The 23,038-nt window shown below is 40.5% G+C and overlaps 1 protein-coding gene across 4 annotated transcripts in view; it reads right to left on the bottom strand.

The window, feature by feature from the left end:
• ANXA7 (annexin A7) overlaps positions 1 to 22,153 on the bottom strand; it is a 31,055-nt gene extending 8,902 nt beyond the window's left edge. For 2 of the 4 annotated variants that reach the window (XM_074296853.1, XM_074296851.1), the window contains exons 1-9: positions 22,078 to 22,153; positions 16,964 to 17,018; positions 15,334 to 15,541; positions 14,090 to 14,200; positions 13,088 to 13,158; positions 4,744 to 4,846; positions 4,163 to 4,257; positions 1,015 to 1,128; positions 651 to 821 (exon numbers count right to left, since the gene is read on the bottom strand). In XM_074296853.1, coding sequence (XP_074152954.1) covers positions 651 to 821; positions 1,015 to 1,128; positions 4,163 to 4,257; positions 4,744 to 4,846; positions 13,088 to 13,158; positions 14,090 to 14,200; positions 15,334 to 15,541; positions 16,964 to 17,017 — 927 coding nt within the window. In that variant the 5' untranslated portion in view covers position 17,018; positions 22,078 to 22,153. Of the gene's footprint in view, positions 1 to 650; positions 822 to 1,014; positions 1,129 to 4,162; positions 4,258 to 4,743; positions 4,847 to 10,995; positions 11,062 to 13,087; positions 13,159 to 14,089; positions 14,201 to 15,333; positions 15,542 to 16,963; positions 17,019 to 20,890 lie in introns of all 4 variants that reach the window. The other 2 variants (XM_074296850.1, XM_074296852.1) reach the window with 2 other exon arrangements.
• Between the last annotated feature and the right edge of the window lie 885 nt (positions 22,154 to 23,038).

Raw genomic sequence — 23,038 nt, 5'->3', positions numbered from 1 at the left:
CAGCCAGGCTTTCTTGTCCCATCCATGGGAGACTGTCAGTCACTACCACAAAAATTAAGTTATAGCCTCAAACCTCTGTCCATTACATTCCAAGAATCAGAACAAGGAAAGGGCTGAAGGAGCTGGATTAAAGGACTGCATAGATCTCTTCTAGCTCTGAGATTTTGTATTTTGCTAGAAAAGAAAAGTGGATCCCCTATTTCCCTGACTTTCTAACTTGTCCACCTAATCCTTATCTCTTAATACAATCCAGTATTATTTGAGGATCCATTAAGCTGGTATTTCCATTGAAATCTAAGTTCTGATTCCATTATGCATCCTTTAAAAATACATTCTCATTCTGTCCTAAACAATTTTCACTTAAGTAGTGCTCCACTACTTCATTTCTGACTCCCAAGTGCAGTTGTGTCTGAATAAATGTAGTTAGATGGTAGTTGGTTAGATGTGGTTAAATGGTAGGTGGACTGAATGAATAAGGCTTCAATGTCATTGTCAAGGGCTTTAAATTGCTAAAGAGGATAAACACCCTGGGTGCTGAAAAGAAAAAGGACAAAGGTTAGCAAAGGTACTTAAAGAGTTAGATACTATCTGCCACAATGAACTTTCTCCCATAGACACCCATCAATATATCTTTGAAGTCTTCTACTCACCTGACACATGGATACTAGCAGTCTTTCAAAGTGTCCTGAGGTATCTGATCGAATGTCTTTTTCAATATCTCGTCCAAATTCTGATCGGTAACAGCTGACAATGTCTCGAATTTCCTGATTTGATCTTGTGCACAAAATCTCAATCAGTACTCTTTCTTGAGTTCCTGCTCCCTTTACAAAAATGAGGGGAAAAATTATTGGTGGTGTTCCAAAATACTAAAAAGGAAAAAAATTATATCTCATTGTTCAATTCAAAAAGGTCTCTTAAAGTAAGAGTTAACTGACATTTGTTTCTAAATTTACAAAGATAAAGGTAGGTTTCATACCCAAAATAAGATAAAATTTTCAGGATATTATACAGTACCTTCATTGCATTCCGTAAACTCCAAGCATCATAGTATGTAGGTGGCATAAACAAGGCAAGGATCAATTCTTCCATATTTCCACTTAATTCAGACTTTAGATCTTTGATTAAATCCTATTTAATTACAAATCCAAAGTTTTAAAAATGTGATCAGTTTTTATGGGAATAATTGAATAAGATTTTCATAAAAACCTGAATTTAAGACCCAATTATGTACAAAAAAATATATAAACACAAACAGAATTCATTTCACAGATAGGTATTTCATTCAGTCAATCGATAAGCACTTATTAAAGCAGTTGGTCCAACACAATGGAAGACTATTAAGAAATATTTTTATTTACTATGCATATTAACATTACTATTAACATGCAAAGAAAGACACACAGGCATAAGAATGAGACACAACAACTGGAGAACAATTCAGTCAAGCAACAAATACTTGAGCAGCTTCCATATGCAAGACACTAATCAGTTTTGTGGATACAACTAAGTTTAAGATACTTACAATCTAAGTCAGGTGGGGGACATGCAAATATCAAAAGATAAATAATATGAGGCAATAAAGCTCTCAAAAGAAATGTTTGGTAAATAAAATACTACAGGAGTTCACTGAAGATTAGTCAAAGCTTTATGGAGTAAGACTCAAGGGAGGCAGTAAAAGATGGAACAGGGATTAATAAATCAAGAAGAAAGTAGAAAGCATTGTAACGAAGAGAAGCGTTGTGAGTAAAAATGAGTTATGCTGAGAAATAATGAATAGACTATTGTTACTGGAACAGATTTACAGAACTAAAGTGAAGCCCAATTACATAGAGAAAGACACATATTGTGAAGGAGGTTCCCTATAGTAATTAGAGACCACTGAAGGTTTTGAGAAGTTGAATGCAGGGTTAGGGGGGATGTAGAAAGGTGGGGATAGAGAGTGGGAAGAGATGGGGGTCTGTAGACCAGCTAGGAGCCATAGTAACACTCTGGCTTATTAGGGAATACTACAGTTGCAGGGGGAGAGGAAGAGAAAGGATGTGAGAATTAATTTGAGGAAAGAAAACTCAGGGACCCAGGAAAAGCCAGAGACGAATAAGATTTCAAGCTCAAATGATTGGGAAATGATATTATCACTGACCAAAAAAAGTGAGTTACTAAACATCTCATCAATGAAATAGGGATAATAACAATTGCATTGCCTATATTGTATAGTTACTGTGAGGAAAATGTCATATAAATGTTATTAAGACAGGAAGTAAGCTGGTTTCAGAGCAAGAAGACTGAATTATATTTTAACTTTAAAACTATTTGAAATATCATGGTACAGGCCACATATATTTGCTGCAGAAGTTCTCAGGAAGGGAAATGGGGTTGGGTTTTGGAAGAGAGTAATCAGCTCTTAGCTCTATGCCTCAGGACAACAGAGATTTTATGAGATAAAGTGAGATAATCCAACTTGATCAATATGTCTATGCTAAGGAGGACTAATTAATTAATTAACTAGCTAACTAATGAAGGACTTAGAATTCCAAATTGACAGATTGAGAGTTGATAAGATAAGCAGGTAAGAGAAGAGATTGGGGGAGGGAAGGAAAGAGATGCAGAGGTTATCCTTTATTCTTTCAGATACAAGAAATAGGAAATAGAAATCTTTCCCTAGGACAATGAGGAAAAAACCGCTCCTCAGTAATAATAAACCAGTGGTAGTTATTGACCAAGAAAATCTTGCTTGGTTATTTCTCAAGTGAGTAGAAAGATAAGTTAGGAGGCTAGTTAGAACAACATGGGGGGGAGGGGAAGGGACTAACTATGAAAGTAGTTTTCATATCTCTTAAAAGTCCTGGGGGGGGGGGAAGAAAATATTCAAAGTCTATAAGAATATAAGAAATGAAGACTGAATAGTGGATAGGAAGATATAAAAAATAATGCAAAGTGAAACAGAGAGGTACAATGTCCTAGTCGTATAGAGAACTGGTTTCAGAGACAGGGGAAATGGGGTTTACATCCTGCCATACTGGCCATGTACCATGTAACTCGAGAAAAGATGCTTCAATCAGCCCTGAAGTCATGAGGATCTGAGTTCAAATCTGCCCTCAGACACTTAATACGTCCTAGCTGTGTGACCCTGGGCAAGTCACTTAACCCAAACTGCCTTAGCAAAAAAAAAAAAAAGGTGCTTCAGCCTCTTGATGCCCTTGCACACTTTTACAGACTTGAGTTGCCAAGAATGTGCCCATCTGCACTGGTGGAGATTTCCTCATCCAGGAAATCCTTAGATCAATAAAATCATGGGTCCAGTCCCTCTCCCTATCCTTAAAGCAAGATGAACAGAACCAGAGCAGCATACACAATGACCAGAAGTATATTATATAAAACTATAAAAGACAAAACGGTAACAGGACTTTGGTTTGACTTGGAAGGGAAGCCAACACAAACACTTTCCATTTGTTGGTTGTCTTTTCATTTGTTTGGTTTTCCTCTGTTAAATGATAAAGGGATTTATGTCATTTTTGATTCTTTACTTTGTATATTTGCTCTTTCTTTTCTGTTGATCAGTATTAAGTTTTTAAAATCATGGACCCCAACATCTCAAGGGAATGAAAAGTACATGTAACCCAGGGAATGATGGAAAGTGTATGGTGGGTTTTTGCAGCATGGTGCATGGCACAAAGTAAGCACATGATAAATACTTGTTGACCTGACTTGAGGAAGGCTGCAGCAGATTACCAAGGATGACGTGCATGCAACAGGTCATATATGGCATCATCAAGTAGATGTTTGACCAGAAAAAGGGATGGGCCATCATGTATCAAGGGAAGAGTCAGATGGTCCAAGCACTGCACTATTATCTGCAAAATATTAAAAGAATTAGGAGAAGGACTCCAGTATTTGATGGATCCTCTATGGAGGATTTATGGTCAACCATGAATTATATTGAAGGTATGGCTGGATTGTAAAATGCACTGTGAAAGGAATCATCCATTTCAGGGCTACAGCTCCCAAGAAAAATAAATATAATCCCTTGAACAATCTCAGGTCACAGTAGCACTGTTCTTTGCAGACTAGTAAAACATTTTTCCTCAGATATAGACTTTGTCATTCCCATCATGTTGGGATACTGGGTCTATTTTCTCATTGAATTTAAAAATCAAACACGTACCTTTCCATACATGGTCTTAAAAGCTGCTTTAATTTTCTGTCTTTGATCATTGGAGCGATTGGCAACAACATCCACAATTGCTTGCTCATCAGTCCCTGAAAAATCACATACAAAGATGTCAAGAGGAGTCTCTCTTACTATATCTTTGTTTGCTTGGGGGGCGCCCACAAGCCAGACCAAACTAATTCATGTGAACACTTGGCTTGTGAATTTATAAAGCTATTTTTATCTTACCTTAAGCAGCTTTAAGTTAAGTTGGGGCAGATAGATGGCATAGTGAATAAAGCACCAGTCCCAGAGTTAGGAAAACCTGAGTTCAAATCTTTCCCCAGATGCTATACTGGCTGTGTGACACTAAGCAAACCACTTCACTGCTTCAATTTTCCTCATCTGTAAAGTAGGAATAATAATAGTACCAACCTCCCAGAATAGTTGTGGGTATCCAATGAGATAGTAGTTACAAATGTCTATAAACAGTTTTAAATGGTTATAAATGGCACAATGTCTGGCTTGTGGTAGCTATTATTATTATAATTTTAATTTGTTGAAGACCAAAAAAAAAAATCCCATTTGTTCTTTACCAAATCCTTTCATGGCCTTTCGGAGAATTTCCGCATCCTTTACAGCATCAAAGTTGGCAGCAGGTCGGATGGTTCCCTGAGTACCTTGAGTCATGGCTGCTGGCTGGGAAAAAGAAGTATAAAAATCAAATAGGGCAAGGAAGCTCAATTACATTAGCAGGCTATCCAACTTTAACTCTAACAGTGGCTAATGATTTAAAGATTCAGGGTCAGGGAGTTAGCTCTGGATTTTGGGGGCACATTTTTTGTAGATATTCTAGATATTAGGAAACAAAATTAGCCTCTTCCTAGTGTGTTCGACTATTCCAAAGAGACACCCTTCAAATTCTGGGTATGGGATGATGAGCTTTTGATCCTAATTAGGCAAGTCATTTAGCTTTTTAATTATTTTTTATTCTAGACATGAAGAACATCAAGTAAAATGAGCATTTCTACATTCAGAGTAGAACAGAAGAAGATGGTAAATGAAACTGAATCTCTATTATATAGGGCTAGCTTTTCTATTCAAGGTTGACCTGCTTATCTGTAAATTATTTAGTCTGCCTGCGCCATGGTTTCCATGTTGGTAGAAATGGGGATGGGAGGGAGAGCAAAAGAGAGACTCTTTGCTACTGGCTAGTCCTTAAACAAGACACTTAAAAGTGGGACAAAAAAAAAGCTCTCAATATAGTAGAACATAAATTTCCTGACATTAAAAAATAATAATAAAATAAAAATCTCCTAACTTGCTAAGGAAAGGGCAAGGAGAAACATAAGGTGACAACCACTGGGCTTCAGATGAGAAACATTATAACTTTATTCCTGTAACTTGACTTAATTCAATTCTTTGTATGGGGCTCTGATGCCTGAACCCATTATGAAAACAGCTCAAATAAACAGAAGAATGCAAGGAAGAAGCTGAGCAGGCAGTCTTTAAAAATTATGAATTAATCTAATACTTGGATCGTTTTGTGGGTTTAAAGTTTAAAGGCTGATAGAGGTATACCTTTAACATGCTCTCTCTTCCGGTCAATCTACCCCCCCAAGGTCCTTCTGACACCCTAGAGGCCCTCTCTCCAGGCCTTGGGATGGCATAGAAAACATCCAAACCCAGAAACTGTCCCCTGGTTTCTCCTTGCCCCTCTTATCACTGGCCCACTTTCCTTCTGAGGATGTCTCTCTCTGATTTTACACCATTTTTGGTGCAATTCTTCATCAGCAAAATGTTGCAGCCTACTCACCCCCACCACATTCATTTAGGTTGTCCTTCCCCACAAGCTTAAATTCTCACCAACTGTGAATGACCCACAGCCATTTGCCATCATTAGAATAATATGACATTAAAAAGATGGAATTTTGCTTTAGGAAGAAGCATGGGAACATTAAGATCATTGTACAGTTACTAAAGGCAATTTAATTCCTTTCCTTTTATTATTTTGAACACAGATCATTGTATCCACACCTGGCTCTTATAGTGGCAATAAAGCTCCTCTGAGGCAGTAATATCAGTAAATCCTAAGCTTAATACACTGTATATCAACTTCAAAGAGTACCAATTGTGCATCAGTCAGCTCAAAAGGCTTTTTCTGGTGTAGATGCTTTTGAGTGATTCCAGATCTCATCTGGAAGGCCTGGAAATGTGTAGGAGCTTGGAGCAATAGGCATTAGAGCTGCAGACATGAACCCCACAAACATCTGAAGGACCCCGCCTTCGATAAGGCATCCCTCTTCCATTTGGTCCCTACACTAGAAATCTCCTCCGCAAGGGCTTTGTTTGTTCTGGTCTAGCTTTTCCTCCCAAGTTTTGTGCTCCTCTTAAAATATCAAAGTCACTGCTTCAGAGGGGTAAGAATGTAAGGATAGCCTACAATCATTAAGGTTTTGGGACTTAAAATATCAATGGGATTATCAAGAAGCAGTCCTTTATATGTTATCATATTTAATTCCCAGAAAAACTCTGAATAAAGCAGGAATGTCCCTTTTGAGGAAGTAATTATCAGCAACTAGAGATGTGTCATAGGTAAGTTTGGTCTCCTAGAATACAGTTAAACAAAAATTACACAACACGAAAGTCCTGCTCTAATGCCTCATCATGGCATGGCAGGAACTTTGGGTTAATACCATCAGGCTCAGAAGGAGTAAACTCTGATAATTCACACTCTTCACTAAGGTAGAAAGTCCAATGTACAAGGCTCAGTGAAGACTGTCCCAGGGCCAACCTCGCAAATGCAGGAAGGCAAGTTAATGGATTTTTTTGGCCACTAAATCTGGGCTTGTGGTGTCTATCAGTAGAAGGCTTATAAGCTGACAAAATCACGGATCTCAGAAGAGCTGAAGGAAGGACTGCTGTCCTCCTGTCACCAAAAAGTTGCCACCAGGTTAATGGCTCATTTTAGTCACACCAACTCAACAACCTGCCCAGTAAGACAGATATAGAAGGGGTCTCATCTTGATCCATAGCAGAGTAAATGTAGCCCCTGCAGAGCTCAAGCACAAATAATGCGCTGACTCCCTTCATAGCCCAAAGTAAAATGATGTAAAACCCAAGAATTTATTAATGTGTCATGAACTGGGCCAGGTGCTGGAGATACAAAGTGAAAAGTGAAACAGTCCTCTTACATCTATGGGAGGAAACACAGACATATTTAAATACATACAAAACAAACACAAAGTAATTTGGAGGGGGAAGAACTAACAAATAGAATGGGGAGGAGGGATCAACAGATCCTCCACATAGAAAAGTGGCACTTGAAAAAAGTCTTGAAGGAAACAAGGAATGCTAGTTAAGTGGAGATGAGAAAGGAGTATGTTTCAGGCATGGAAGAAACCCAGTGCAAAAGTGTGGGGCTACTGGGAGATGGAGAGTCTGGCTGGACTGGACAATATAGTGTAGGAAGGGGAGTAATGTGTATAAGGCTGGAAGGTAGTTTGGGACTAGATGTCAGGATTTTAAAAACCAAACAGAGGAGCTTTCACATGATCCTAAGGTAGGGGTTTTTAACTTAGGATTCATGAACTTAATTTTTAAAACATTTTTAATAATTGCATACATATACATACACAAATACACACATGCACAAGTTTGTTTCTTTTGTAATCCTATGTATTTTATATTAGTGCATTTATAAACATTATTTGGAAAAGGGTTTTACCACACATATTTTCAACACAAACTAAAAGGCAATTAAGGCAAACAGAGGCAATTAAGAGCCACAGAAATTTCCAGAGTAGGAGAGTAATATGGTCAGACTGTATGACATGGAACAAGAGAGACAACTGTTTTGTGTATGGCAAGATGCAAAAGAAACTATCATTCTCACCTGTCATTCTTCCTCTCAAACTATTAGACTAATTTACTATTATACTTTTGTTGTCATTGTTGTTATACTCATTGAGTCATGTTCAACTCTTCAGTTTTCTTGGCAAAGATACTGGAATGACTTGCCATTTCCTTCAGCTCATTTTACAGATGAGGAAACTGAGGGAAAGAGTGTTAGATGACTTGTCCAGGGTCACATGGCTAGTAAGTGTCTGAAACCAGCTTTGATGAGTCTTTCTGACTCCAGGTTAGACTCTTTGTCCACTATGGTGTCACTCAACAGCCACAACAGTATGCTACAGCCCACAAAAGCCCCATGCTCTGTCTACACTGGAGTTATAAACGAAATAGAATCACCAAATGCTGGAGATAGAAGGAAGCTCAGCCATGATTCACTCCAACCCACCAGTCATTACAGCTGTCCCCCGTGGGAATGACAGTCATAGCCAGTCTCTATGTCTCAACATTTTCATAATGGGATGCTCATTACTTCACAAGACAATCCACAGAAGAAAAAGTCGTGAATCTGGAGCCATAAAATGTGGGTTCCAATCCACCTTTGGAATTTACCACCTGGTGGATAATGACTAGTGATTATTTCACTGTTTGAGGACTCCAGTCTCCTCATCCATAAAATTATGAGACCTCTAGGTCCTTTCCAGTTTGAAACCCTACAAGCCCATAATCATTTGGAAGTTCTTTACGCTGTACCAAAATCTGGATCCCTGTAAGTTCCTCCAACTGGACAGAGTGACCCAGTGATCTTCCTAAACCACAGGTCTGTGTCACTGTCACTCTCCCTACTAGTCAACGATTTCCTGTGGCTCTTTATCACCTCCAGGCCAAATATAAAATGCACTGTTTGGCATTCAAAGGCTTTCATTACCTGCACCCACAGCCTACCTCTCCAGTCTTCTTACATCTTACACCACACACTCCCCTTTCATGTACTTTGCAATCCAGTGGTGTTAGGATTACTAAGTGAGAACTGAGGTTGTCTGGACAGTGACAAGGTGAGAATTCAGGTTTTCTGGACAATTACAAGGTGAGAACTCAGGTTGACTTGATAGAGGGGGCAAGCTCATTGGCTGGGGTGGTTCTTCCCAGAAGCCCTTGCATTATCCCACGCCCATTCTCTGGGAGGATAAAAAGAGACAGCACTGGGCGCAGAGAGCAGATCGGCCTGGAGAAGGATAAGAGCTGGAGGAGATTCAGAGCCAGGATTCAAGAAGAAAGACTCTGCATTGCATCAGGCTTGACGGGGCTCTCTGCAGGAAGGGAAGTCACTTCTAAGGACAAGAGTTAACAGCAACTGCCTGGAGACAACGGTTCACTACAGGAAGAAGAATCTGTCTGAAAGATTTGAGTAGACACAGCAGATCTCTTCCCAGAGAGCGATCTGGCAGCTTCTGGAGACGACAGCTCGCTACACAGTGGCACTGGCTTCTTGGCTGTCCCTTGAACTAGACACTCCATTTTCTGAATCTGGACATTTTCACTGGTTGTCCCCAGTGTCTGGAAGGCTCTCACTCCTTGTCTTCGACTTCTGCTTCCCTGGATTATTTCAAATTCCAGTTTCCTACTCCAGTCCCTCTTCCACTCCAGTTCTGATCATATCACTCCACTTTATTCAGGAAATTTAAGTGGCTCCCCATTACCTTCAGGATCAAATACAAAATGCTCTGTCTGATACTTAAAGAGCTTCATAACTTGGTCTCTTCCTTCTTTGTCAGTCTTCCAACATGTTACATTGCCTATTCTGCAATGAGGTGACCTGGGCTTCTTTGCTTTCCTACTCTTTTCCCAACTCTGAACATTTTCAGAGGCTGTTCCCAATCCCCAGAATGTTTTTCCTTCTCAGTTCTGCTTCTTGACAACGCTAAGTACAACTAATCTTTTCCTAGTCTTCCTTAATGCTAGTGACTTCCCTTTGGAAATATTTCCTGTGTATCCTATATATATACCTCATTTATAGGTAGTTGTTTACAAAGCTGTTTGCATAGTGTTGCGCGTGCGCGCACGCACACACACACACACACACACACACACACACACACTGCCTTTTAAGCTGTGAGTTCTTTTAGGACAGGGACTATTTCAGATTTTGTATCTGCCTGGTTTAGCACAATGCCTGGTACATGATAGGGCTTAATAAGTGCTTGCTGATGACTTCCCTGGACTCATCTGATACTTCCTTGTGTAGATGTCCTGGGATCTTAAAGGCTAAGCTAGGGGAACACAAGAGTGAGGGTCCCCCCTCACCGACAAAACTTCACACAGGAGTCCGGTGCCGGACTGTGCCTCAGCTGAGATCTAGTGCAGCAACACCTGGAAAGGCTCATCACTAGAGAGCAGGTCAGTCTGGGCCCAATAGTAGCTCCTGAAGCTTATCTATTCAGGTGGGGAAAGCTGCTAAGAGATTGGTAGAAAGAATACCTGTTCTGAAGTACAGCTCTTTTGAAGTGATAGTATATGCTTTAGATTGTTGTTGTTGTTTGGTTGCCATAACACACAACTCAATTGAATTTGTCATCTAATAAGGGTCTCTCCCATGTTGCCTAGTCACTCCTCCCCTGTTCAATACATTTTAAAGTCACATGTAGGACTATATCCTTTCCTTTATCAAATGAGATTTGGCCAGGTGTTTTAGGCTGGAAAGGATTCTCTGAGTCCAAATCCTGTCATCCAATCCATCAGTTTTAGCAACTCCATCATCAATTTAATTGATAAACATGTTGTCTACACGTTAAGTGTAGTCAAAGATATAAACCAATTTATTTTGTATCTATTGACTTATCAACATATTCATGCAAATTTTCTCTTGAAATGAAAGATTAAAAAATGATCTTTTGCAGAGACACAAAGGAAAGCATAAAAGGCACATAAGAAAAAATAATAATTCTGGAGTATAATACTTCAAAAGGCCTTTAGTGCATAGAAAAAGCCTTACTCACTTCACTGTTATAATCCAAAGGAATAGAAGAGAAAACAGGACAGGAAGGAAAGAACTCAGGATTGATCTGAAAGAACAGATGAAGTTTATAAGGCAGAATGGAAGCACATAATCATCCTTCTGGGAATGGTACCTGAAGACTCTAAATTCCCACAAACAGCCCAGTTATCCAAACTTCAAGGTTATGTTGTTATGACTAAAAATGTAAATTTGATTAATACTTTAAGATTAGCAAGTGCCTGCCTCACCACAACTCCTGTGAAGTAGACACAGGTCAGAACCATAACAGGGTGCCCAGGGCTTTGTTCTACATGTTGACATCCTGGAGTGGGGGGGGGGTAACAGTTCTCACCCTCCACCTCCTGCTAAATCCAGAAGGCTGAAAGACCGGCTTTCTCACCCAGCCTGGGGCCTGTCATTCCACCCATTCACCCCAGCTTCTGTGGCCATCACAACCCTCCCCAGTGAAAGACACCCTCCCAATGGAGTTGGAGCAGGCCATACTCATCCCCATCCCCAGGTGAACCAACAGGCCTGGGAACCCATTGAATGGTGAGTGGGAGAAGGGGACAGAGTGACTCCCCATCATACCCCCAGGAAACTCCATGCAAGCTCTCCCCCTTCTTCTGCCCTCCTAAGAACTGAGAGCCTTCTTGGAAGCTGGAGGAAAGATCACTTCCCTGAATGGGGAGTCAGAGGACATGAACCTGAAATGTTACTGACTGTCTGTGCTACAACGGGAATGTTTCTGCATCTCTCCGAGTTGGTGTTCTGATTTGTAAAAGGCCCCTTCCTGCTCTGAATCTAGGATCCTAGAATGGCTTCAGAGCCTCTTCCTTTCCAGTTCCTTTTGTCTTGTGAGGCTCTGCCCCAATAGAAGGACCTGCATGGTCAGGCCTCGGGGTGAGCTCAACTATAGCCTTGGTACCTACTAGCTGGGTGACCTTGCACATGTCACTAAACCTGTCTGCCTCAGTTTCCTCAACTATAAAATGGAGATAACAATAGCACCAATCTCTGGAGCCTGTTCCCTTCTCTTCTACCTTCTTCTTGGCAGCCGCTTCTTCTCTCACATGCTCTGGCACATGGAACAAGGCAGAGAACCTTTTTACCTGGGACACCATCATTCAGAAGCTTACCTCTCCTACTTTAATATTCACTTCCTGACCAGATTTTTGTTGCTGTCATCTATGTACCTCCAGTGACTCTTCTTGCCTCCCTATATATTTTGGACCCAGCTCACAGGTTTTTCCCATCTGGCCTCCCACCTTCTCAAACACCTCATGTCTTCTGCCTCAAAGCTATCTTAATCATACAGAAGAGCTATTATACCTTGGATTTTTCTCTGCCCTCTCCTGACAAGAGAAATTGTCCCATATGTAAGAATTCCTAGTTCCTCTGGGTAGAGAGGAACACAACCCCATTTGACAGATAAGCAACTGAAGCACTGACAGGTTAAATATCATGTCTATGGTCACAGTCTACATGTGATAGAATTAGAATTCAGAGCAAAGCCCGGTGTAGTCTCTTTTGAATCACTTAAGAGCATTAAATCCCCAAGAGAGACTTTCAGTAGGCATCTATCCCATTATCCAGCATTATTACCCATAACAGAAAATGGAGCTGTACCTGTGACTTCACTGCTACAGAGAACTTCCAAATAAGGAAATTCCTTCTACCAATATAGCTCTGCACTTTCCTGGTAACTTAGGGAGAGGTGCCTAAGTTCCAGAGAGGTCAAGAAACGTGATTAAGATTGCACAGCCAGTTTGTATCTGAATCCAGTTCTTCCTGCTCCTAAGGCTGACTCACTCTCTCTTTTCCAATGCTCTCGTCTCTACCTATGATTGCTTCCCAACAGATACATCCTATCCTCCTGATCTGGTTCTCCTTTGCCTTAGCAAAATTACAAGGATTCCACATCTAACTGGCCTAGGATGGTATGATCTGCCCCGCACGAATATGTTTACAATTGAATCTCTGTAGATACCCCTATTTTTCTATATTGTAAACCTGTCAATGGCAGCAGAACAGTATTATTTTTTGCTATTCCCCAGTTACCCTTCTGCTAGAAAGGGCCGATCCCAAAATACCTGATTAGGGTAAGGAACAGGAGCTTGGCCACTAGGATACTGGGAAGGAACCTGTCCTCCGGGAAAACCACCTACAAATTTAAAAAATAAACCATGTAACAACTCTTTAAAAATGGGTTGCTCTTCCAAATTACATTGATCTGTTTTTACATGCAATGGGGAGAAAATAAAACAGTAAATAAACTAAGTAATTAAATAAAAAAGAACCCCTTAGGGGAAAAGTACATTAGTTATTATATATATTGTATAATGGTAAAATAAGGGTTATAATTACACGCCAAAGTAAGGTTGGATTTTGTTAATTTGTTTGTTTTGGAATATGCCAATTGAAACTCCTTACCAGTCTATCCCTGAACTATGTGCTATATGATCTCAATACTCCAATGAGCCCATATCTTCAAGAATTAATGCTTTTCAGGGCAGCCAAGTAGCACGGTGGGATAGAACACTGGCCTTGCAGTTGGGAGGACCTGAATTCAAAATTCAGCTTCAAACATTTAACACTTCCTAGTTGTGTGACCCTAGGCAAGTCACTTAATCCTGATTACCTCACACAAAAAAAAAAAAAAAAAAAAAAAAAGAATTAATACTTTTCTCCAAACTGTGGATGAAATCTTAATTTTATTTGAGGAAAGGTCTAGATTACTATTTTCTTTTGGCCAGAGAATGGAGGGAAATAAGTATTGAAGGAAAAGCAATTGGGCAGTTTCTATTAAAGTTGAGAGATAGTTTGTTTCTAAACTTGGAAATGTTTCATTTGCTTTTTTTTAAAATAGAAAACTAATTTGACTCTCATTTATTAAAAATTCAAAATTAAAATTTTAGAGCAGTTCATAATCCTACATACTATGCTAAAAAAAAGTTTTAAAGGTTCTCTTCAGATATTATAACCCTGACATATATTGATGTCCATTTAAAAATTTTCAGGTTAAAAAGAAATATTTAGGTTACAATTCAAAATAATGTGATACAGCCTTTTATTTGATTATAGTAAATACCTACCTGGGATCTGTATCTGTCCTGGTCCACCAGCATAGGATTGGACTGGGGGTTGGGGATAGCCAGAAAAACCAGGTGCACCTGGTGGGACTCCAAATCCTTGGCCTGGAGAAGCTGTAGAGAAATAAGTTTAGTAATTATTACAATAAAAGTCATAATTTCAGAGAAAACAATGAAAAATTAATGACCAAAATGTATCCTAAGCAAGGATTACGCATAATCAGTATTCACCCTATCAGTTAAATGAACTAAAAAATGCTACTAATTGATAAATTTAATTACCACACACATCACTATGCTTTGTTTTTTAAATACCATATACAAAGATATATCATGTGTATGTGTAAATCCATACCTACATGTTTATTTTAATACTTTCTTTGCTTACTTGACCTTAGATTTTTAAAATATGGATTCTTAACCTTCTACTCCATTAAACTGTAAGCTCTATGAAGGCAGGTTCTATTTTTGCTTTCTTGGTATTTTCGATGTGTACCACGGTGTTTGGCACATAGTAGGTGCTTAATAAATGCTTGTTGACTAATTGAGGTCTGTGAATTTCAAATTTTTTATTATATTTCAATGTAATTGATTTTCTTTGTCATCCTCTATCCTTTATTTTATACATTTAAGAATATGATCCTGAAAAGTCCCTGTTTTCATACCAAAGGGAGTATATGTGACATTGAAAAAAGACTTCGGAATCCTTGCTTTAGATAATGGTGTCTTGAAGCTTCTACATAAAGCCTTCATTCTAAAGATCAAGCCTGTTTTACTGGAAATTGATGCTTCTTAAGATCTATTAGAAAGTATAATAAAAGAAGGAAAAGAAATTGCTCTTTTACCATGGACATGATACTAATTTTGCTCCCAATAATGTTGAAGCCAGCTCTGTCTCGACTCTGACTGCTCTTTAGGAATCCTTATCCCACATTTATTCTCCCCAGAGTTCTGCTCAGGTAACCTGAGCTAATCATAAGTTCTCCCTGATTTTTTTTTTTTTTTTTGAGCATTTTGTCTCTCTCTTCTGTCCCTATTGCATTCTATCATGGATTAATAATTCACCCAAATGCCATTATTTTCTTATTGGACTGTAATAAACTGGAGGGAAGTTTTTCTACTTTATATATTCAATATCTGAATGAAAGTGACAGCTTGATCACAAACAAGAAAGAAGAGAATGGGGAAAATAAGGAATCTACAACTTTACTCCTAGATCACTACAGCCAAGGTGTAGTAGAACTTACCTCCAGGATAGGACGGGGCTCCTCCTGCTGGTGGGGCACCAGCATACCCTCCAGAAGCAGGGTAACCTGCAGGGCCTGGGTAACCTCCAGGTCCGGGGAAACCACCCGTTGGTGCTGGAGGATAGGCACCTCCTCCCATTGGGGGAAAGCCAGTAGGATATGGATACTGACCAGCAGGAGGTGGAAAAGATGCCTCCTGACCTGCAGGCTGAGATTCAGAAAATCACCAAGTGAATCTGTGCTCAAGTAAAGCTGAAACATTTAAAAACAATATAACAAATGTAAAAACCCTGACAACTTTCTTAACAGAACAATAGACACTTTCTACATCCATGTTCCTGGGCTTCTCCTCTATCAAGATTAGGTCACACATATCATCTTGGGACCAGCAAGTGATCAATTTCTCTTGTGCCTCAGTTTTTCCATGAGACACAAGAGCTTAAGGTTCTCTGCTATGGTTAGGGTATCTTCTGGCATTGGTTCAGACTTTTGGGACTTTTAAACTTTGACCTTTTGCTGGATCCGGAAGGATCCCTCTATTCTCCCTCTTCATGCTTTTTCCCTTCTCTTCATCTTCCTTTTGTGTGTTTTCCCGCTATCAGAATGTAAGTTCTTTGAGGACAGGGGCCATCTCCCTTTTTTGCTTGTATTTGTATCCCCAGTGCTTGGCATGGAGCCTTACACACATTAAGTATTTAATAAATGTCTGTTTCCTTCTTTCTTTCTATTAAATATCGTCCTGGGGAAAGAATAGTTTTCATGTCCCCCAAATCTAAGGATACAATATTAGGATCCCTCTCTCCCCCAGGGTAATAAAGAAGGAATTCTAGAGCTTGTACCAAAGAAAGAACCCCCCCCCTTCCTTCTTTCTTTACTATTTTTAGTGGATAGGGGAAGTGGGGAGGAGAAATATGCACTAATTTGAAAAATTAAATAGTAATTGTTTAAAATAAATAACATTGATGATAATTAATAATTAATATTGTTAATATAATTAAGTTAAAATTAAATAATTATTTTTAAGAATGACAATACTATAGCAGAGGTCAAAAGTTCCAGTTCTGACTCTGTGGCCTTCAATGAATCACTTCACTTTTCTAGATTTTGCAAACTTGGAAGTTGAACTAAGATTCTCTGCTTTGGTGGAAATAGTTGCCCCAGGACTGACAACTATGGACACAGTCATGACTCTCCTCTCTACTCGGATACATTCACGGTGGCAAATGTGTTCCCCATCAGGTTACAGTATCCTAAGTTCTCTTTTTGCTCCTAGCGGATGGCAAGTCTACCATTGGTGTGAAGCTGAAATGTACAAGGACAATCCTATTCATTCATTTAAATATAAACAACCTTTAACATCCCAGAAAGCCACAAGATGGAAACTGACAAGCCCATTTATAAAAGTGATCACAAACACTCAACTATTACTGAGCCACTAGGAGGGGGCCTTTTAAGTTCCATAGCTATGACACAAAGGGTTTCGTCAAGATCCTTTCCTGCTTGTTAATAAAAAAAAAAAAAAAGAAAAAAGAAATGATCTGGAAGAAATGATTTGGCAGGATTGACATATTTCAAATGTTTGACTCTCTTCTCCATCTCCCCTCCCCCATCCTTTGGTAGTGATACTCACAGGATATCCAGGGAATGCTGGGTAGCCTGTAGGAGGGTATCCTGGGTAAGACATTCTGTAAAAGAAGAATTTTTCTCAGTAGTTTCTTATAAGGTATAAGATCTCTAGAAACATATATGGCTTGGATTGGGTTGTTTGTTTTTATTAAGAAACATATTTCTTTCAAAACTCTGGGCATTTCATAAAAATTTAACCAGTCTTAAGCCTCATCTATGAAGTGAGAATGAGAAAGCCCAAATTCATAGATCATAGAATCATAGATATAATGCCTGTATTGGATAAACACTACAAATGTTCAACAATTTAATCCTAGAATTAAAACAAGGAAATGAGCAGACTGGATTATTTTAGAAAATTATAAAGTTCCCTTATCAATACCAAACTTCTCCCAAAAATAAAGTACATCTTGGAATTTTTTAAAAAAGAAAAGAAAAGAAAAAACAATTCTGGGCATTTAAGCTAAATTGTATGTCTTTGGCATTAGGGCTCAACCTCAGTTTCCTCATCTGTGAAATATGGATTATAAGGTCCTTGAGGTCTAGAGTTCTATGAAAACTGGGGATACAACTTTATTCTATAGCTGATTCTCCATTATTTACATTTAATGAAGGAATGTAGGAGTAGTTATCTATAATAGCAACAATTTCTTTTCGAGACCTGTGATTTCATAGGTAGGAAGTGGGAGTTTCTCTGTAGGGAGAAAAAATCTTTTTAATAATACAGATCAATCACTACTTTGCAAGTTAAGGGTTTTAAGAAAGATTAAGTGATTTGTCCAGGACCACACAATCAAGATCAGAGCAAGGACTCAAACCCAGGATCCCTGGAAACCAGCATATGCCTTTTATCAATTACACCTGCTACTTCTCAACCCTGAAATAATTTATGCAATATTTGACATTGCAAATATCAGAGAATATTTATTTTGACAGTAGATTTGCTTCCCTGCTTATCCTTGGTAGAGAGTAATATTGGAATTATTTTAAGAACTTCCTTCTCACATCCCAAATGATGACAGAAGGAAGTGTTCGGTTACTAGAGGCAGGGAGATAGCCATATGTGAACTGCCCACTATGTGATCTTTTATGCCAAAGAAAAGTTACCACTGCTTCTGGAAAAGGAACGCCAATAGACTGCCCTGTGGCTCCATTCAGCATCCCTTCACCATCTCCCAACAAAGCACTCTCCTCTTCCCCTCATTCTTTTATAAGTGTTGTCTCTTCCCCTAGGATATAAATTCTTTGAGGGAAAGCGTGTTTTTTTTGTTTTTTTTTTTTTTGGTGGTGGTTTGTTTTAAGTTTTCTATTTGTCTCCCTAGTGTCTGGAATGTAGTAATTACATAACTAATACCATCCTTTCATTCATTCACCATGCAGAAAACGTTATTTTCCTCGAAGTTTAGCAACATTTCCTTTTTTTGCATTTGTTTATCTCCATCCACCTCAATCTAGCACAGCGCTGGGCAATATTAGGTGGTTTAAAAGATGTTGTTTAAACATAGCATTTTCACTCTTTTTGTTTTTATTTGCTTGTATTTTGTTTTCTAATTTTTTTTGTTTCCTTCTTGACCTGATTCTTCTTGTGCAGCAAGATAATTGTATAATTATGTATATATATATATATATATATACATATATATATATATAGGACTTAATATATATTTTAACATATTTAACATGTATTGGATTACCTGCCATCTAGACAGGGAGTGGGGAGAAGAGGGTAAACATTTGGAACACAAGGTTTTGCAAGGGTCAATGTTGAAAAATTATCCATGCAAATGTTTTGTAAATAAAAAATTTAAAATGCTGTTTAATGAGCAAATGAAAGGTTGGAATGGCAAAAGGTCTAAATTATTAGTTCCTACTAGTATGGTGAATTAAACTCATGACTATTTCTCCCCTTAAGCTCCAACAAATTCCCATTTTCCTTCATTACTGGTGTCCTAAGTTTTAGTCATCTTTGATCCATCCCATTCCTTCATGCACTATAGGCATCCAGTCATCTGTTCTCCTTTCAAAAACATAGCCATTCCTTACATCCTTTCCATTCCCATTACAACTTCACTAAATGCAGGTCCCTATCACCTCATGTCTAGGTAACAACAGAAAATTCATCTGTCTGTCTCTAGTTTTTCATCTGTCCAATTCATGTGGCTTCTGCCATTAGATTAATCTAAGACAGTGTTTTCATCATGTCACTCTCCAGTTTGAAAGCCTTGAATCCTATTAATAGCCTAAAGGCTCAAGTGCACATTCCTGTCCCTGGCATTCAGGTCCCTACATAATTGGCTCTGCCCAGCCTAAACAATCTCATTACATGTTGACTGACCGACGTGAACCCTCTGCTTAACTGATTCTAGAAATACAGAATGTTTATTGCTGCTCCTGAGACCTTATTCATGCTGTTATCATCAACTAAAAATGCTTCCCTTTCTTCTCTACTCTTCAAATTCTACATATCTTTTGAAGGCCCATTTCAAATCCCACATCCTCTGTCTAGCCTTCCCTGGCTGCTCCTATCCACTTAGCTTCCATACCATTCATTGTCTGTCATGTTTTTTGCTAATTATTTTTGAATGTGCACATTAATCTTGTTAACTAATCCTAGCAGATTGTAAACTCCTCACAATGCTAAACACAAAATAGGAACTCAATCAATACTTGCTGAATGGGCTGCAATCAGCATTGCTGATGGGACTACACACTTTGATGAGATATCAGATCCACTTGAACATTGAAGAATACAAATTTTCAGGGCCCAGGACATCATTTCCACTATTAGGACTGCTCTTTATTTACCAGGTTCTCTCTTGCTTTAAAGCAGGAGCTCTTAGCCTGGGGTTCATGAACCTGTTTCTAAAAATATTTTGATATTGTATTTCAACATTAGTTTCTTTTGTAATCCTCTGTTGCCTTATTTTATGAAAGGGGTCCAAGGGCTTCACTAGACACTGCCAAAGGGATTCTCGATTTAAAAAAGGTTAAGAGTTGCCTCCCCTTTTGCCCTTTTAAGAATTTTAAAACAGTAGAAAAAAAGCATAGGTATCCAGCATCCTGAATTTTTTTTTTTTTTTTTTGTATGTGTACTTTTGAGGAAGTAGATTTGAGGCCATCAGGAGACACCGTGTATACTTTACAAGTGGCTTGAGCAAATGTAAACTCCTGAGTGACTAAGCAAATCACTTAACTAGCTCCAGCAAGGCCCCAAGCAGTTATTCAACTCCACTAGGCCACAACACAGTTCTGGTGACACCCACTTTCACAAAAGAAAGGGGAAAATACTCCTGTCCCCCGAAATCATCTCCACCCCATGAGTCAGTCTGACAAGGGAGTGGATTTCTCTCAGAGCCTCACATATGTGGCAGGATGCCCAGTAATGAGGCAGCTGCCCTAAATGTATTAAACAAATGAATCCATGCTCAACAAGAAGGGTAAAGGAACAGTGTAAAGCCCCTCTCCCCATAGAGACTGCTTTCCCACATTGAGTGGGAAAGAAACATTTAAATAAATAGGGCTTGGATAAAGCCCTAAACTGGGATTATAGTTGCCTCTAAGCACAAAGTTTATTGTTAATATGACTGGGGAGCCAAAGGCTTGCCTGTTCCTCAAATCTGTCTTTTACTAACCTACTTGAGATTCTCAGCATTAGTCAGTCCTTGAAGGAAAACTATTAGGGGTGAGTGTGGTTCATTAACAGCCATTACCAACTTAGTAGAGATTAGATACTAATTTGATACCTATCAGAAGCAAGGTCCATACTGGCAGTTAGAAACAAATGAAGACTCCATGCTCCCTCCTATTCCTTTTTTGGTGGTCTTTTTGGCTTCCCTACAGGGGATTGGTCCCATAAAGTTGCAAATTGTCACTATTTTCCTGTTGCTGCTTAAAATACCAAAAATATCCGGAATCCTCCTTGAAGTCTCACCTTTCAAAGCGGAATTTTCAGGATTTAAAAATGGAGAATTTTGTCTCAGCACTTCAGTAGTGGCTCAGATTTGTTCCTATTTTCTACTTCCCTGGAAAAAGCTCTCTCCCCCTCCCCCAGTTGGGGAGGACCTCTTTTAGGTTCAGTTCCAAACAAGTCTCCAACCAACCAGTGAACACGAGGTGGAAGCGAGGGAGCTCCCTCCGAGAGAGGTGTGGGGTGGGGTAAGGCCGGGCAGTTTGTAGTAATCCTTGACCCTGGGGAGGATGCTATTTTCTACTGTCCTAGCGGATAGACTTTCGGCGTTTTTAAGACGGGAAGGCGTGGGGACCTCCACTCAAGCCCTCCGGCATGCGGGGGTGGCCAAATTCTGCCACGTTCTCCCCAAGCTTTCAGGAAGCCTGAGACAGGATTTCCCACAGAGGACCAGCCTCGGCTAATTTCGGAGAGGCCGGTGGGCGGGGGAGGGGGACACGGGAAAGGGGGGCTGTCCGAGGGCGGTCCTGGAGAAGCACATCCCGGGCAGAGGGAAGACTCATTGGGGGGAGGCGGGAGAGACTCGGGAGGGCATGGATTTGGACAGCCCTGGGGAAGAGGGGGCAAGGATCGGGGGAGAGAAGGTTCCCCCCACCCCCCCAGACTCTCACTTAAGGTTCCCACCTTCCTTATCGGGAGGGTGGGGACCGAAACACTAAATGGAAGTAGGGAGAAGGGAGTGACGCAGCAGATCCCCGACCCCGCCCGCCCGGGGCTACTGGATCCACCACCCCATTCCAAGGCTGGAAGCTGGACCGTGGGCCGGTCTCAGGAAAGGAGAGGGGAGAAGGGAGAATGCGGAAGAAGCGCAGAAGGGAAGAGGAGGGGGCAGGAGGGAAAAGAACTGAAGGGGAAGGGGAAAGGGAAGGGGAAAGGGAAGGGGAGGGAGGAGGGGGAAGAATAAGAAAGAGGAGGAGGAGGAGGAAGGGAGACGGCAGGAGAGGAGAGCAGGGGGTAGGAAGGGTAGAGTAGGAGGGCACAGGAGGAGGTAGCAGGAGGCAGGAGGGGAAGGGTCCCGCTTCCACCTCACCGCGTCCCCCACCCCAGCACCTGTCCACACCTCCGCCCCCACCCCCTCCCCTACACCCGAGGGGAGCGGCCCGGGCCCGGCCCGGGCCAGCGAGGGGAGGGGGGCAGCCGAGGCTCCTCACCTGCCCGCAGAGTAGTAGCCCAGCCGCGCCACTGCCCCTGCTGGCCCGGCCCGCAAGATGGAGCCGTGGGCGGGGCCGGGAGAGGGGGCGGGGCGGGGCCTGGCCCGGGAGACTTGGCCTGGGGAGGCCACCGCCCCACCTTCTCGCGTCCCAGTCCCTGAGAATGGCCCACCTAGTCCTGTCCTGCTCTGCCAAAGCTCCCGCAGCCCCCCAATCCGCTACACCCCCTCCCTCCGTCTCTGCGGGCTGGGGTCCGAGGATCGCCTCGGAGTTCGCAGTTGGACGGCCAGGGCCGCCTTCCACTGGACACAATACTCATCCGCTGCGCTTTAGGGCCCCCGAAGCATTTCTGACCCTCCTTAGGAAGGCCCCGGCACCCCTAACTTCTCTTGTTTTCGCACCTACCCTGCATCGTTCGAGAGGCTTTCTCCGTCTGTCTTACAAGGCATGCGACCTTGGTAATGTCATCACCTTCCTGAGTTTGTTTCTTCATCTGTAAAGCGAAGGAGATCTTCAAACTACTAGAGCTGGAAGGGACCTCAAAGGCTTTTGAAGATATCCGAAACCCTAGGTTTTCTGGTCACTCATGTTTTAACTGAAAGAGGGTCTGCAAAACTTCCCTCAGACCATTTCCTATACTTGAAATATTCTCCCTCATCATCCCAGGCAGAAGAAATTCTGTGTAATCTCCAGGATACCTCCCTCCTTTTGAGGTTTCATAGCATCATGCTTTTAACTTACAAACTTTAATTGTATTTTTTTTTTAATTTTCACATGAAACTTTTAACCTATCGGTAAAAAAAAAAAAAAAAAAAAAAAAAAAAAAAAAAAAAGCTCAAGGGTTGGGACATGTAGCAAGCCTTAGACAACATTGAGAAATTTTAATTTGTTAATGTGGGAAGTAGGGGAATTAGAGGACCTAGGTCAGAATCCCCTTACAGCTCCCTGAATCTATTAGCTA

The sequence above is a fragment of the Sminthopsis crassicaudata genome, chromosome 2 (genome assembly GCF_048593235.1).
Source record: "Sminthopsis crassicaudata isolate SCR6 chromosome 2, ASM4859323v1, whole genome shotgun sequence".
NCBI classification, from domain to species: domain Eukaryota; kingdom Metazoa; phylum Chordata; class Mammalia; order Dasyuromorphia; family Dasyuridae; genus Sminthopsis; species Sminthopsis crassicaudata.
Note: the sequence above shows the minus strand (reverse complement) of the source record. Positions and strands in the feature narration are given on the sequence as shown.